This window comes from Hemicordylus capensis, chromosome 8 (genome assembly GCF_027244095.1).
Source record: "Hemicordylus capensis ecotype Gifberg chromosome 8, rHemCap1.1.pri, whole genome shotgun sequence".
NCBI classification, from domain to species: domain Eukaryota; kingdom Metazoa; phylum Chordata; class Lepidosauria; order Squamata; family Cordylidae; genus Hemicordylus; species Hemicordylus capensis.
Genome location: NC_069664.1, coordinates 19547997 through 19563759, shown reverse-complemented (window position 1 = coordinate 19563759; position 15763 = coordinate 19547997). Strand labels below are relative to the sequence as shown.

Genomic DNA, 15763 nt, shown 5'->3' with positions numbered 1-15763 from the left:
AAGAAAGCTGGGCTCAAAGATTAGGAGCCGCTCCCAGGAAGGACTAGCTTCCTTTAATAGAGGGTGGAACTTGCAGAAGTTTTCAGGGAGGTATGTATGGGGCAAGTTGCTCTTTTCCTCTATCCTAGACTGGGGTAGGCATCCTTGGCTCTCTAGCTGTGTCGAACTACAACTCCCATCATTGTGGCTGGGGATGATGGGAGTTGTAGTTGTTCTAGACCCAGGCTTTAAAGGGTTTCTTACTTAAGCACCAGCACCTTTCCAGTTTAGCCTGGAAAGAAATCAGCAATCATGTGGGCTTGGATAGAACTTGAGCGATGTCCTCCTTGTGGTTCACACCAGAAATTAATCTGGCTGCTGCATTCTGGACTAATTGCCATTTGTGAACAATCATCAAGGGTATCAGTACAAAGGGCACATGGTAGTAGTGCAGCTGGGGAAATCACCAGGGCAGGCATACATGTGTAGAGTGCCTTTGCCCTCACTGCTGAATAACCAAAACCCATCTCTTAAACATCTAGGATTAGGGGGCGGGGGGGGGGGGCTCAGATCAAAGAACATGATATTCAAGGCAGAATAAGCTTGGGGATCTTCCCATACTGGCAGTAGCTATTGTCCAGCAGAGAGAATAGGAAAGAAGTGGGGTTGTAGCTTGGAGCTTGGTTGTAGCATCTGCTTTGTATGTAGTTTCAATCCCTGACACCTCCAGGTAGGGCTGGGGAAGACTCCTACCTGAAACCCTGGAGAGCCCCTGCCAGTCAGTGCAGACAATCTGAGCTAGATGGACCATCAGTCTGACTCAGTAGGCAGCAGTTCCCTATGTTCCTATATGCAGGACAAGATTTCACATGGTCTGATGAAACAAATCAAAAGGTGTTACCCCCAGCCAACGAGGGCATACCTGTATATAAGAGACCAACTACATTTTTAGCCGAGGAAATAATGAATACAGCAACAGAGAACGAATGTAATGTGCGACAATGGAACACACGGAGGGAAGAAAGCATTTTCTAAAATGATTGCTGGGATCTCTCCCAATGAAGTATTCTCTTTGCAGTAAACTAGAAAAGCAGAATACAAGACAAACATCACCAGGACGCTCAGACAAGAAAGTTGTTGAGTCGGGATTTGGTGGTGCTGGCAGACCCCGGTCTGGAGGATAACCTTTCTAGGAGACTGTCTGACTTGCTGTCTCTTTCATGCAAAGAGGCCTCAGGGATTCCCGGGGCTGTGGCGTCCTCCCTTTGGAAGTCAAGAAAAAGAAAGTGAAACCGAGGTAGCATCCAATGGCACACATTAATTTAACTTCATCGGTCGGGATGTGCACGAACTGGTCCGAAGGCCATGCAAGAGGCCTTCGAACCGGTTCGTGCTGGTGCTGGTTTGGCGCTGGCGGGGGTCTCCCTTCAAGGATGGGGGGCTGTTGCACTTACCCCTCCCACTTTCTCCCCACTGGCGCTCCATTAAAAAAAAAAGTTTTCCGGGTGGCAGCGTTCCTCCCTGCCGCCCCTGGCCCCATTGTTGCCTGGAAATACTGGAAGTACGGGCTACGCAGGCAGCCGCCACACACGTTGCACGTTGCGTGCACTATGTGCACACATGATGTGTGATGTGTGCAGCAGGCACACGTGCATGGCGGCAAACACTGGCTAGGGATGTGCACGAGCCGGTTCGGTGCCTCGTTGGGGAAGCGCCGAACCGGCTCGGGCGGCCACAGCGGAACCAGTACGGCAGGGTGGGGAGAGCTTCGCTTCAAAAGCAGATCTTTTCCTGCTCCGCCATTTCTCCAGGCTCAGCCCTCGCTCTAGCGCATGGCCTTTGCGCCCAGAAAAACGGCGGGGAAAGACCTGCTTACCTGCTTCTTCAGGGAACCACGCCCCGTCCACGCCTGCACGGGCCGTTTGTGCAGATCCCTAATGCTAGCTGGGAATGAGCCCTGGAGAGCTCACACGGACCGTTCGGGGACTCTGGCCACACCCCTTGTGCATAGCGTCATGTGCAAATGGGGCGTGGCCTGAGCTCCAGAGGGCTCGCATGGGGGAGAACCAGGGCCCCCATTCCCGGGCTCCGCCACTGATGCACACAGATGCTCTACCACTGAGTACAGCCCATCCCCTAAGGGGGGAGATCTTACAGCACTCACATGTCACCCATCCAAATGCAAATGAAGGCAAACCCTGCTTAGCAAAGGGGATCATTCATGCTCACTAAGCGAGAGCGGCTCGCAACCCCCAGACTGGCCCTCCATCAGGAAGAAGGCAGACTTTAGACAACACCCTTCTAACCTGATTTCATTCCCGCTGTATATGGATGCAGCCTTCTTCTTCTTCTGCTGCTGCTGCTTTCTGCGGCGTAAGAAATACAGCACTATTGCACTCAGCAGTAGAATTGCAAGGATGACACCGATTACGGCTCCTGCAACCACTCCGGCTTGTGCAGTGCCTGTTCGTTAGAGCATAAACACAGGATCTTAGCAGACTCCAACAATGCTAGGAACATAGGAAGCTGCTGTATACTGAGTCAGACCATTGGCCCATCTAGCTCAGTACTGTCTACACAGACTGGCAGCGGCTTCACCAAGGTTGCAGGCGGGAATCTCTCTCTCAGCCCTATCTTGGAGATGCTGCCAGGGAGGGAACTTGAAACCTTCTGCTCTTCCCAAAGCAGCTTTGTCCCCTGAGGGGCATATCTTACAGTGCTCACACATCAAGTCTCCCATCCATATGCAACCAGGGTGGACCCTGCTTAGCTAAGGGGACACGTCATGCTTGCTGCCACAAGGCCAGCTCTCCTATCCTTGCTAGGACACTGTCAGTCATAGAGTGTACTGTCAGTAGCTGCATTTATCTCTATCTTTCCATCAGTTGCCCTCCAGTTTATTCTGATTTCTATTTCCAAAAGAGCTGGAAGACTCAGGGTAATCCCACATATATGTCAGTTTCACAAAAACTGGAAGGCAAAATCCCTAAGGGTGCAACCTCCACCAACTGCCCCAGTGTAAATGAATGGAGCAGAATGTTTGCAGACGCAGAGAGCAGTTAACAGACAATCAGGTGGGTGGAGCTAATGAACTCAGTGACGAGGAGTGAGGAAGGAGGTCTTCAACAAAAAGAGCAGGAAATTTCTCAGCTGGAAGAATACTCCCTCAAGACTATCACAGCTCTGCTGTTGAGGGGAATAGGTACTGAAAACTCTTCACCATGCTCAGGTAACACATGCACACCAGTGATATACTGCAAGATTTTGTTGCAGGTTCACACTTGTAAAGAGACCTAAATGCTTCAACCTCCTTCCATAGGGAAAGCATGTTACATGCTCCCCTTTTCCCTTCTGTCTTTGACTTCTTCCACTTCTGCTAGACTGCCTTCTCTCATTGACTCCCCACCACAAGATACCAATATAGCTGCTTGAAGATCCCACATCACGCCATATGGTCCTTCCCAACTGCTTGGCTTCTGCAAGCCACTCATTTTTCATTTTTTAACATTTTTAAATCTTATTTTGAACACGATGCGAGGTCTCGGTTTTCTCCACTTCCCATCAACTTTTTTCCAGCAAAGCCGGAGAGAAATAAAAATAGACAAGATTGCTGTAAATCTCAGATCACCGATTCATTTCAGAATATTGGACCTCCTCTCTTCATTTGACCTGTTCTAGCATATGGGGAAAGTAGGATTACGACCTATCAGTTTCTAGAATCCTAAAAAGGCAGACTCTTAGTTGACGACTTAACTGTTCTCCAGCTGTGTGCATATAGATAATATATTTCTTTAGGCTGTCATCCTACCTAACACCAGGGAGTAAGCCCCTACTGTACATGGTGGAACATCCTTCCGAGTAAACATGTTTATGTAGAATTGCCAACCTTTTCCTGGACAGGTTACATTGGAAGCTTCCTTTACCAAGACAGGCCATCGGTCTACACCAGGGCTGCCCAGCTTCAGCCCTCCCGCTGTTGGTGGACTATAACTCCCATCATCCATAGCCACTGGGCACGTACTCCTGTCTGAAACCTTGGAGAAGCCGCTGCTAGTCAGCATAGCCCAGGGTTGCACAACGTTGGCCCTCCAGCTGGTTTTGGACTACAATGCCCATCATCCTCAACCACAGTGTCCAGTTGCCCAGGATGATGGGAGCTGGAGTCCAGCAACAGCTGGAAGGCCACGGTTGTGCAGTCCTGGTCTACACTGAGTAGCAGAGGCTTCTCCAAGGTTTCTGACAGGAGTACGTGCCCAGTGGCTGGGGGTGATGCAGAGAGGAGTACTTCCCCAGCCCTCTCTGGAGATGGCGGGCATCAGGGGCATAGCTAGGGGAGAGGGGGCCTGTGTTCACCCCTCTCTCTGGAGGCCCCTTGGAGTAGGGGAGATAATGAAGAAAATAGGGAGGGGTAGAGCTGGGGGGCCTTCAGGAGCTGGGGGGGACAGGGTTCTTAGAACCCATTTGCTCAGTTATAGCTACACGCCTGGCAGGCATTGAACCCAGAACCTTCCAAATGCAAAACACTGAGCTATGGCCCTATTCCCGGAACATAGGAAGCTGCCTTATACAGAGTCAGATTCTTGGTCCATGTAGCTCAGTACTGATTACACCAGACCTGGTCAACTTTCGCCCTCCTGCAGATGTTGGCCAACAACTCCCATAATCCCTGGCTATTGGCCACTGTGGCTGGGGATTGTGGGAGTTGTAGTCCAAAAACAGCTGTGGGGCCAATGTTGAGCAGGCCTGGTCTACATGGACTGGCAGCGGGTTCTCCAAGATTGCTGGCAAGAGTCTCTCTTAGCCCTACCTTGGAGATGCCAGGGATTGAACCTGGGTCCTTCAGCATGCAAAGCAGATGCTCTACCACTGAGCTATGGCTCTCCTTTGTGCTCAACATCCCTTCCACTTTGATTCTTACTCAGTGTGCTTTAAGTAGGTTTCAACAGAGCACATGCTGTGACGTGTGACAGAAAGATGCCAAAATTAGGAGATCCTCGAACAAAACAGCCCATATCTTTTTTAAAAATTAAGAGCAGCCGGTGGAGAGATGTGATCAGAGCCACCACACTGGGGGAGATGGCTTAACTCTTTCCTCTCTTGTCATCTTCTTGATATAAAAGCCTCACCAGCAAAATCCTAATGTTTGAACACATCCAAGTAACCTAGACACCTTGCTCTGGAGTCAGATAAAATTCTTCCCTCCCAGATATGAGCCACATTAATTTTTTTCACATTTAAGTTTATGCTATCACAACATTCCCATCAATGTGCAATTCTCCCACTCATTCTCTTTAGATGCTTTCAAGACCGAACAAGCTTCAATTGTTTTTTTAAAAACCAGATTTCTCCTTTGCTTTAATTAATCTTTCCTTCTAATACCACCACCTTCACTTCTCCCTGCTCTCGGGGTGTTTTTCTCCTTCAAAATGTGTGAAGATACCATCTGATCTCTTCCTATAATTGCTGTTCAGCCAAGACATGAAGCCAGCTAGAGAGGGGCGGGTAGGCGGTCTGCCCACGGAATGAGAGCTCATGAAATGAGAGGGTCTGACCTGTGGGGGAGGCGAGTTAGAAAAGACAGGATGCCAGTAGTTGAGGTGGGAATCAAAGCCTGGAACCTTCCACAAGTCCCTTAACAGTTGTGAGGTGGCTGAGAATAATTGGACAGTGATTCTGTCGGACATGGCTCAGTGCTCCTGATTTTCACGCTGAAGATTCAGTAGGAACGTAGGAAACTGTCTTATACTGAGTCAGACCATTGGTCCATCTAGCTCAGTATAGTGAAAAGTACCCTCTCCTCCTAGCCTGGTTAATATATCACACATTTATTACTGCCAAAGAGGAGACAGAGCCGTGTATAAAATCTATTATTTAGCAAATGTTCTTGAAACATGCAGGAAAACATATCACAACGACTTATTTTGGTTTTAAAAGAAGGACTAGAGAAATATTGCCACGTTGGAGATGTACAAAAAAGTAGTACACAGGCAGGCAAAATTGTTATCAGTATCTATAGATATAAAAACACCAAATATATGGTAGATGTTCACAAAGTGGCATGGCATAGTAGCCAGAGTTGTGTTGTGTTGGTGATGTCACAGACAAGAGCCAATAAGTGCTTGCTCATTGCATGCACATAGCCACGTCCCACATGATATTCTCAGTAGCCATGGATATGGATATGTTTTCTAGCGCAAGGATTCTCAACGTTGGGTCCCCAGATGTTATTGGACTTCAACTCCTATAATCCCCAACCAAAGGTCACTGGGGCTGGGGATTATGGGGGTTGAAGTCCAATAACATCAGGGGACCCAATGTTGAGAATCCCTGTTCTAGAGGATGTCTCCTGTTTCCCCACATACAATATATAAGCACGTCCTGCAATGGGGAAATGCAATATTCCCAGAAAGGAGTCAACCAAAGGATATATTTTCAAGCTAGTGTAAATCAGCTCTAGCAATGTACCTCAGTACAGCTGCAACAATTCATACCTCTTGAAATATGACCAAACACCTATGATGTCCAAGGAATTGATGAGGACTGGCTCATTGCCCAGAATTCTCTTGTAGACACTGGGTGTCAAAACTGAAAGCTGCTATAGGAGATGGAGCTCTGAGATTTATCGGATGAATAGCAAACTAAAGAAGTGTTCAGCAGGAGCAGCTGAAGCTGATAGGTGCAAAGGCGTGGGCGTGGAAAAAAGGACTCAGGGGGAAAAACACAAGAGTAAGTTCTAAGATTGAAGATACCATGGACAGCCAGGAAAACAAACCAATGGTTCATAGAACAAATTAATCCAGAAATTTCACTCGAGGCACAAATGACCAGGCTCAAACTATTATACTTCGGAAACGTTATGCGAAGAAGCAGCTCCCTTGAGAAGACCATAATGATGGGAAAAGTTGAAGGAAAAAGAAGAGGACGACCAGCAGCAAGGTGGATGGACTCGATTACGACAGCAATGAATGCATCAGTGAGAGACCTTGAAGGCCAAGTTGAAGACAGGTTATCCTGGAGAGAATCTATCTATGTGGTCGCTAAGAGTCGACACTGACTTGATGGCACTTAATCAATCAATCAGTCAAGTTCCAGGATTAAGGCTCCAGTGTAAGGGCAACACCTTGACTTTAAGCATATTCTGTGATGCTTGCTTGGAATTCCAAAACGTATTCCAGCTATCCCTATAACTGCCATGTTATGATATTAAGAAGCAGAGTCATTAATGCACAGACTCAATCTTCCTTTAAGAACATAAGAACAGTTCTGCTGGATCAAGCCCATGGCCTATCTAGGCCAGCATCCTGTTTCATACAATGGCCCACCAGATGCCTCCAGGATGCCCACAAGATGAAGGTATGCCCTGGATCTGGTACTCAGAGGCATCTTACCTCTGAACCTGGAGGTAGTCTATGGCCATCAAGACTAGTAGCCATTGATAGACCTGTCCTCTGTGAGTCTGTCTGAGCACATCAGACTTGGCTTTAGAGTTTTGATGCAACAGAATCTTTCAAATAATAACACAAATGAAAATGGCATGGACAAAAATGATGGGACCCTTAACCTAATATTTTGGTAGGAATGTAACACAACACATTTGTCCACGTGTGGATAACATAAAATAGGCTGATTCATGCTAATTGAGACAGCTAGACACCAAACAATAGCTATACATTCAGAAAGAAGGTGAATACAAAAAAAGGTTCCTAGGTGTTCCACTATATAAAGCTGTCCCCACCTGTTACATCAATGGATAATTTGCAGCTTTCGTTTCCAAACTCATTGGAGGCAACGCATTGATAGGTCCCAGAGAATGACAGAGAGAGGTTTCTCAGGATCAGCTTCCCAGTTTGTTCATCTGTGGGAGGAAGGGAGGACAGGATGAGCAGGAAAGCCAGAGTTGGGAGAAATAAATCTTCTGCTCTTTCTAGGACGGAGAAGTAGATGCCTGAAAGGTCAGAAAACGACACACAAGACCAGAGTAATGTCTGGGAGAGGTGGACTTTCAAGGAAATTCTAGCTGTAATTTGACCACAAACAATTGAATTAATATCATCACATAAGAACATAAGAACAGCCCTGCTGGATCAGGCCAAGGCCTATCTAGTCCAGCATCCTGTTTCACACAGTGGCCCACCAGATGCCGCTGGAAGCCACAGGCAGGAGTTGAGGGCATGTCCTCTCTCTTGCTGTTACTCCCCTGCAACTGGTACTCAGCGGCATCCTGCCTTTGAGGCTGGAGGTGGCCCACAGCCCTCCAGCCTCAAAAAAGATGAGATAGGGCCTCCTCAGTGATGGCCCCCAGGTTGAAAGAAATCATACGCTGGCCCTGCCCTTCTTCCATTCATTCATGTGAAAATCTGAAGGAAGCCAATAGGCAACTATTTCACTGGGCTCCCAGTTATTGTAGGCTTTGTTCACGGCTTTACATGAATGCATGGGTTTCAGGGTAAGGGCAATGGATGGCATCCTGCCCCCCCTTCACATATTCATATCCATGCCTATGTCACATGAACAGGATTTTGATGGGGGAGGAGACCTAGTCTTGCGGTAGCAAGCATGAATTGTCCCATTTACTAAGCAGACTTCATTCTGGTTTGCATTGGGATGGGTGACTATATGTGAATGCTGTCAGGTATGATGGGGCAATCATTCAGTGGAAGAGGATCTGAAGAGGATCTGCACACAGATTGTACGTGCACTGAACATGATGTATGAACCTGGGATAGGGACTTCTCTGTTGTCGCCCCTAGGTTGTGGCACATGCTCCCCATGGATAGAAGAGGATTGTCTTCCTCAGAGGACTTGCAGGGGAATAACAGCAGTTGGAGGGGAGCAACAGCAGGAGAGAGGGCATGCCCTCAACTCCTGCCTGTGGCTTCCAGTGGCATCTGGTGGGCCACTGTGTGAAACAGGATGCTGGACTAGATGGGCCTTGGACCTGATCCAGCAGGGCTGTTCTTATGTTCTTAGAGAGCCTTAAAGATCCATCTTTCTAGCCTGGCTTATAATGATATTTTGTTTTAATTGTAATTTTAATCTCTTTTCAATTGGTTTTTTATTGTAATTTTAATCTGCTTTTAAAACAGGTTTTTTATTTTAATCGTTATGCATTTTTTATTTTGGTGTAAACTGCCATGAGCCACGTTAGGAAGGGTGGTGTATAAACCAAACCAAACCAAACCAAATGGAAAATAAAGTCATCCATCCACCTTTGTTGATGAGAAGATAAATTCTACAAACTCTGCTGTTCTTTTAAAGAAATGATACAAAGGCAGGCAACCATCCACTTACTTAGCACCATGTTGGACAGAGGAAGGGGATTCTTGGAATCCAGGCGTGTCCAGGAGTAAATCGGAGCAGGCACACCTTCTGAAGAGTTGCAAGTCAAGGTGGCATCTGACCCCACGGGAGCAGAGGTGGGTCCTTTGCACACTGGAGCAGATGGAGGCACTGATGGGAAAAGGAGAGAATGTTGAACTGGGAATACAAGTGGCCCAAATACAGGAATGCTTTGTCTGTTTCCTAGGAGGACCGCTGCTTCCCCAGACTTCCTAGTTCTTGCGCCCTTTCCATAGGAACATGGACAGCTGCCTCATACCGACTCTGAGCATTGGTCCATCTAGCTCAGTATTATCTAATCTGACTGGCATTGGCTCTCCAAGGATTCAGGCAGGAATTTTATCCAGCCCTTCCCTTGATGAGATTGAACTTGGGACCTTCTGCAGGCAAAGCAGATGCTCTTCCACTGAGTTATGACCCCATCCCAAACCTCAGGAACCTAAGAAGCTGCCTTATACCATATCAGACCAATGGTCCATCCAGTTGTGTTTACATCAGGGCTGCTCAACTTGAGCACTCCAGCTGTTTTTGGACTATAACTCCCATAATCCCCAGCCATCAATAGACAAGGATTATGAGAATTGTAGGCTAACATCTGCAGGAGGGCCGAAGTTGAGCTGGTCTACACTGACTGGTAGAAGCTTTCTACATGCAAAGCAGATGCTCCACCACTGAGCTACGACCCCATCTCGACTTAGCCTTTCCTTATTCTTACATTATCGCCATATCTGAATGTATGTGTGGTGCATTTCATCACCCAGGTCATTGCAAGCACTTAGACTCTCCATTCCAGGATATCTCTTCTCCTAATGCATCATGGGTAAGGCAGGCAGGGAAGTGGGCATGTTCCCTCCCTGGCAGCATCACCAAGATAGGGCTGAAAGAGACTCCTGCCTGCAACCTTGGAGAAACCATTGCCAGTTTGTGTAGACAATACTGAGCAAGATGAACCAATGGTCTGACTCAGTATATGGCTGCTGAAGAATAATCCAATGGAAAGAGTTGTGTCATGCAAGGATATGGTCATGGCATGGAATCAGGAATAATAATAGTTTCAAGAAATAGATATTATGTACAGAGAGGCAAGTGCAGTCTGCCTTCAGTGCTCTTGCTGCTGGCTGTTTGTTAGCTCCACCTCTACTCCAGGACTGGAATACAAGTAACTTAAGCCCCATTCAAAAGCTGGTCTGGATCAAGGAACGGATTAACCAAAAACATCATGGCAGCTTCCTATGTTCCTATAGTGCTGATCAGGAACTTTGCTTCCTGAGTTCCCGCATTGCCTTGAAACAACACACAGATCTCTTGCTCCTCAAGTAGAATCACTTGCCCTCTTCATCGGGAACTCCATGAGATCTGTGTTATTGTTTTCTTTGCAGGGAGATATCCTAACACAGGGAACAGAAGCTGAGATTTCGCAGGCTGTGAAATGCCACATTCCCCACTGTTGATTTCTTGGAATTTATGGCAGAAACACCGCCCTCATTGCAGCCCAGCTGTCTAGCATCTTGTCCTTCTGCTAACACGGGACTTACTTAACACTGTGAAATGGATGAGCCCAAAGCCCGTTCCGTAGAAATCTGGGGGGTTGTTCACCTCACAGATGTAAGTGCCAGCATCGGATGCGCGCACGTTGTCCAATCGGATGGATGCATCACCCCGCTTGGGCGTGTCTTGAAGGAGGCTTAGCCGTTTCTCTTGAGAACCTAGCTTGTACAGCACGTTATTTGTGAAGTAGAGAATCTATAAAGAGAAGGGAGATTTAGGAACACAGAACGGACAGGGGAGGCTGCCTTATACTGAGACTCTTGGTCCACCTACCTCAGAATTGTCTGCCCTGACTAGCAACGGCTCTCCTGGGCTTCAGGCATGAGTCATTCCCAGCCCTGCCTGGAGAGATGGGAGATTGAACCCAGGACCTCCAGCGGCAGCTTCTGTCCTAATAACCACTAGGGACATTGGGAAGAAAGAGAGTAAGCAAGGGTCTTCTTCTTTGCTTCCCCACTCTGGTCTCTCTGCTCTGGTTTCTGAACGATACACCGATAGGTCTCCCTCAGGTCTCCCTCGCCTCTTCCTAGCTGCGTGTTGCATTTGACCTTCCTCCTTCACTATGAAGTCATACAGCTCAGGGACACTGGCCTTCTATCTAAATATGTAACTTTCATAATAAACCTTTACAACATTTAGGACCTTAAAACACAATGTTGAATCGCCACAAAATGTAGGCTGTTCCCAGTAAAGTTGTTTTTTGTAGTTGGCTGATGGTGATTTCTGTGGCCCCGATGGTGTTGAGGTGTTCTTCAAGATGTTTTGGAATTGCACCTAGGGCGCCAATTTACTACTGGGATAATTTTGGTCTTCTTCTGCCACACCTTTCAATTTCAACTTGTAGATCTTTATATTTTGCTATTTTTTCTGTTTCTTTTTCTTCTATTCTGCTGTCACCTGGTATTGCTATGTTGATTATTTTAACTTGTTTTTCTTTCTTCTCGACTACAGTTATATCTGGTGTATTGTGTGGCAGATGTTTGTCTGTTTGCTGTTGCAAGTCCCATGATATTTTTACATCTTCATTTTCTTCAACTTTTTCATTTTTGTGGTCCCACCAATTTTTGGCTGCAGGTAGCTTGTATTTTTTGCAGATGTTCCAGTGTATCATCCCTGCTACCTTGTCATGCCTTTTTTGTAGTCAGTCTGTGCGATCTTTTTACAACAGCTGATTAGGTGGTCCACAGTTTCATCTGCTTCTTTACAGAGGCGGCACTTGCTGTTTGTTGTTTTTTTCGACTTTTGCTCTTATTACATTTGTTCTTAGCTCCTGTTCTTGTGCAGCCAGTATTAAACCCTCTGTTTCCTTCTTCAAGTTGCCCATCTTGAGCCTCTGCCAGGTCTTGGTGATGTCTGATTTTCCAGTTATATTGTGCAAATATTGACCATGCAGTGGCTTATTTTTCCATTTTTCTGCTCGGCTCTTGACTTGTTCTTTCTTGTAGGCCTGCTTTCTTTCATTGGTGTTGAATAGTTTCGCGTTATTGACCATTTGAAGTGCATCTTCTTCACTGTCCTTTATATATTCTTCAAGGCCTCTTTTCTCCTCCTCTACTGTTTGATGGACTTGCAGCATTCCTCTTCCACCTGAGCTGTGAGGCAGGTATAGCCTATCGACATCACTGCGGGGGTGCAGAGCATGATGGATGGTCATTATTTTCCTGGTCTTATGATCTAGCTTCTCTAGCTCTGCCTGGGTCCAGTCTATTATTCCTGCAGTGTATCTGATAACAGGTATAGCCCAGGTGTTTATGGCTTGTATGGTGTTCCTGCCATTGAGTTTGGACTTTAGGGTTTTTCTAACTCTCCTGATGTATTCACTTCCAATTTTTCTTTTAATTTCAGTGTGTTTGATGTTATCAGCCTGGAGAATGCCCAAGTATTTGTAATGTCCTTTCTCTTCCAAGTTCTTGATGTTGTTTCCATTGGGCAGTTCGATTCTTTCTGGTTTTGTTATTTTTCCTCTGTTCATTATTCATACAGCACACTTATCTAGTCCAAACTCCATTGCTATATCGCTACTGAATATGCGGACAGTGTTTAGCAGTGATTCGACTTCTGACTGGGACTTTCCATACAACTTCAAGTCATCCATGTAGAGCAGATGGTTTATTTTACTTGATGTTTTAGATGTTTGGTATCCAAGTCCTGTTTTGTTTAGTATTAATGAAAGTGGAGTCATGGCGATTTTTATTATTATTATTATTTCAATTTCTATACCGCCCTTCCAAAAATGGCTCAGGGCGCTTTACACAGAGAAATAACAAATAAATAAATAAGATGTAACCCTGTCTCCAAAGGGCTCACATTCTAAAACGAAACATAAGACAGACACCAGCAACAGTCACTGGAGGGATGCTGTGCTGGGGGTGGATAGGGCCCGTTACTCTCCCCCTGCTAAATAAAGAGAATCACCACATTAAAAGGTGCCTCTTTACCAAGTTAGCAGGGGTTATTAAGTTGAATCAAATCAAATCAATCAATTATTTATTTTTACATTTCTATCCCAGAGTGGTGGACATAGCTATGCTTATCCTCACAACAACCCTGCGAGGTACAGTAGGTTAGGCTGAGAGAGAAGCAACTGGTCCAGGGTCACCCAGTGAGTTTTGTGGCTGACTGGAGACTTGAACTCAGGTCTCCCCAGTCCTAGTCCAACATTCTAACCGCTACACCACACTGGCTCTTATATTAAGGGGTTGGGACTCACAGGTTGCTGTAGCTCCCAGAGAAGCTATTTTCCAGCCTTCTGACATCACCAGAACCTGCCTCCTGAGTCTCAAGAATGCCTCTGACCAAGCAACCCCCATGCAAGTATATTGGTGGGCTTTACTCTGTAATGTAGGGGTTCTCTGACTTGGCTCCCCAGATGTTGCTGGTCTACAATTCCCATCATCCTCATGGCTGAGGATGGTAGGAGTTGTAGTCCAACATCTGGAGACTCAAATTTAAGAAGCCCTGGTAATGTAAGCAACTGGTTTATATACCTCCAATTTTTAACACCCTTCAGGGTTCAAATGGATTTCTGCCCCCAGACGATGTTCTGAAGGTTAGACCCTTAAGCTCGGCCTTCCTTAAGGAACAGACCACTTGCCCCCTCCCACCCCAAAGCCTTACCTGTTTCCCGTTATCAGGCAGAGTTGAGCCAGGTGCGAATCTCCATTCCAGCATGAAGTTTTGGTCCACGCTGGTCTTATAATGACATGGCAACTCCACACTGGAACCTCTCTGCTGCATCACTGGATCACTTGGTACAGTCACCTCCACACATACCCCATGGCCTGTGGGGAAGGGAAGAATGAACTTGCCAGGACTATCGCCTTGTGTCTTGGATGGCTCCTGGGGTAGAGACCTTCCCTCTAAAGCGACTACTACTATGACGATGAATATTTAGAGACCGCTCTTCAACCCAAGTACTCAAAGTGGTTTATATAGGAACATACATAATACATAAATAAGATGGGCCCCTGTCCCCATAGGGATCACAATCTAAAAAGAAATGTAAGGCAGAGACCAGCAACAGCCACTGGAGGGATGCTGTGCTGGAGTTGGAGAGGGCCAGTTGCTCTCCCCCGGCTAAATACAAGAGAACCGCCACTTTAAAAGGGGTCTCTCTACTCAGTTAGAAGCTCCAAATATCTTCCCTCTAAAGCACCATATACATGGATAGTGCTACATAAATCGAAATAATTGCTTTGCACGTCTCAGGTACTCACCAAACAATGCCACGAAGAGCAACCAGGACAGCAGAGAGGTCCAGAGGATGGCGATCTGGCCCATGTCTCCAGAGAGAGGTTGCTTTTTGCCCTGAGAACCGAAACTCTACTGAGAGCAAGCGAGACTGCCCTTTATCTGGCGTGTGTGAGCTATAGCAAACAGTTGAGGTGAGGTTCTGAATCACACGGCAGTAGCACAAAGCCTCCTCTGATACGGAAGGGTAACCACAGGCCTCTTTGGGCGTTATGCTTTTGGTTACAGTGTACCCAGGTCGAGGAGGCATGGGAGTGCGTCAGTTAGCCACGCCCCCTCCTTGCCAAGGTGCTCTGTGGCCACGCCCCCAGGCACCGCCCACATCCAGTGCATCTCTGCAGAAGCAAGTGGCAGCAACGGAGTCTGCTCCATCACTGAGTGCATGAGCCAGCTGGGGTGGTCATCAGTACCCCATGGGGGTTTCCCAGAGCTGTTGCTCGTGGGCCTGTTCTCAGAGCCAAAAGCTGGGTTTGAGGAGGGTCCAGCCAGGCCCCAAGTCCCATGCATGCTGCCATGAAATGGCCCTGTATCGACAAAAATGCAGGGAGGAGGACCACCATAGGAAGCTTAGCTGCCTTCTACCGAGTCGGACCATTAGTCCATCTGGCTCAGTACCATCTACACCAGGCCTGCTCAGCTTCGGCCCTCCTGCAGATGTTGGCCAACAACTCCCATAATCCCTTGCTATTGGCCACTGTGGCTGGGGATTATGGGAGTTGTAGTCCAGAAACAGCTGGGGGGGGGTGCAAAGTTGAGCAGACCTGGTCTACAGAGACTGGCAGTGGCTTCTCCAAGCTTGTAGGCAGGAGTCTCTCTCAGCCCTGTCTTGGAGATGCTGCCAGGGAGGGCACTTGGAACCTTCTGCTCTTCCCAGAGCAGCCCCATCCCCTAAGGGAAATATCCTACAGTGCTCACCCATGTAGTCTCCCATTCAAATACCGAGGGTGGCCCCTGCTTAGCAAACTGGGACAAGTCATGTGATGGTGTGTTAACACCCACAATCTGGGCAAGACGATGGGGTCAACCACCATCATTTACCTAGCCTTGTATCACAGGTGAAGGAAAAGCATTTCCTGCACTGTCCTACCCAGATTGCAGCTAACACCCCATCACTTCCGTTCCTTCCGTCTTGAACTTTATCGACATA

At 47.1% G+C, this 15763-nt stretch overlaps 1 protein-coding gene across 2 annotated transcripts; it reads right to left on the bottom strand.

Annotated features, from left to right (window-relative positions):
* Window positions 1–1012: 1012 nt before the first annotated feature.
* VSIG2 (V-set and immunoglobulin domain containing 2) lies at window positions 1013–14848 on the bottom strand. 2 transcript variants are annotated; one of them, XM_053269928.1, is made up of 7 exons: window positions 14583–14848; window positions 13984–14147; window positions 10854–11061; window positions 9271–9429; window positions 7715–7834; window positions 2286–2442; window positions 1013–1242 (listed from the first exon to the last, which is right to left on the bottom strand). In XM_053269928.1, the coding sequence occupies exons 1-7, from the start codon at window positions 14644–14646 to the stop codon at window positions 1101–1103; spliced, it is 1014 nt and encodes a 337-aa protein (XP_053125903.1). In that variant the 5' UTR covers window positions 14647–14848; the 3' UTR covers window positions 1013–1100. The 2 variants fall into 2 exon arrangements, with proteins under 2 accessions (XP_053125903.1, XP_053125904.1); XM_053269929.1 differs by having other exon boundaries at window positions 1030–1242; window positions 2286–2345.
* Window positions 14849–15763: the final 915 nt, after the last annotated feature.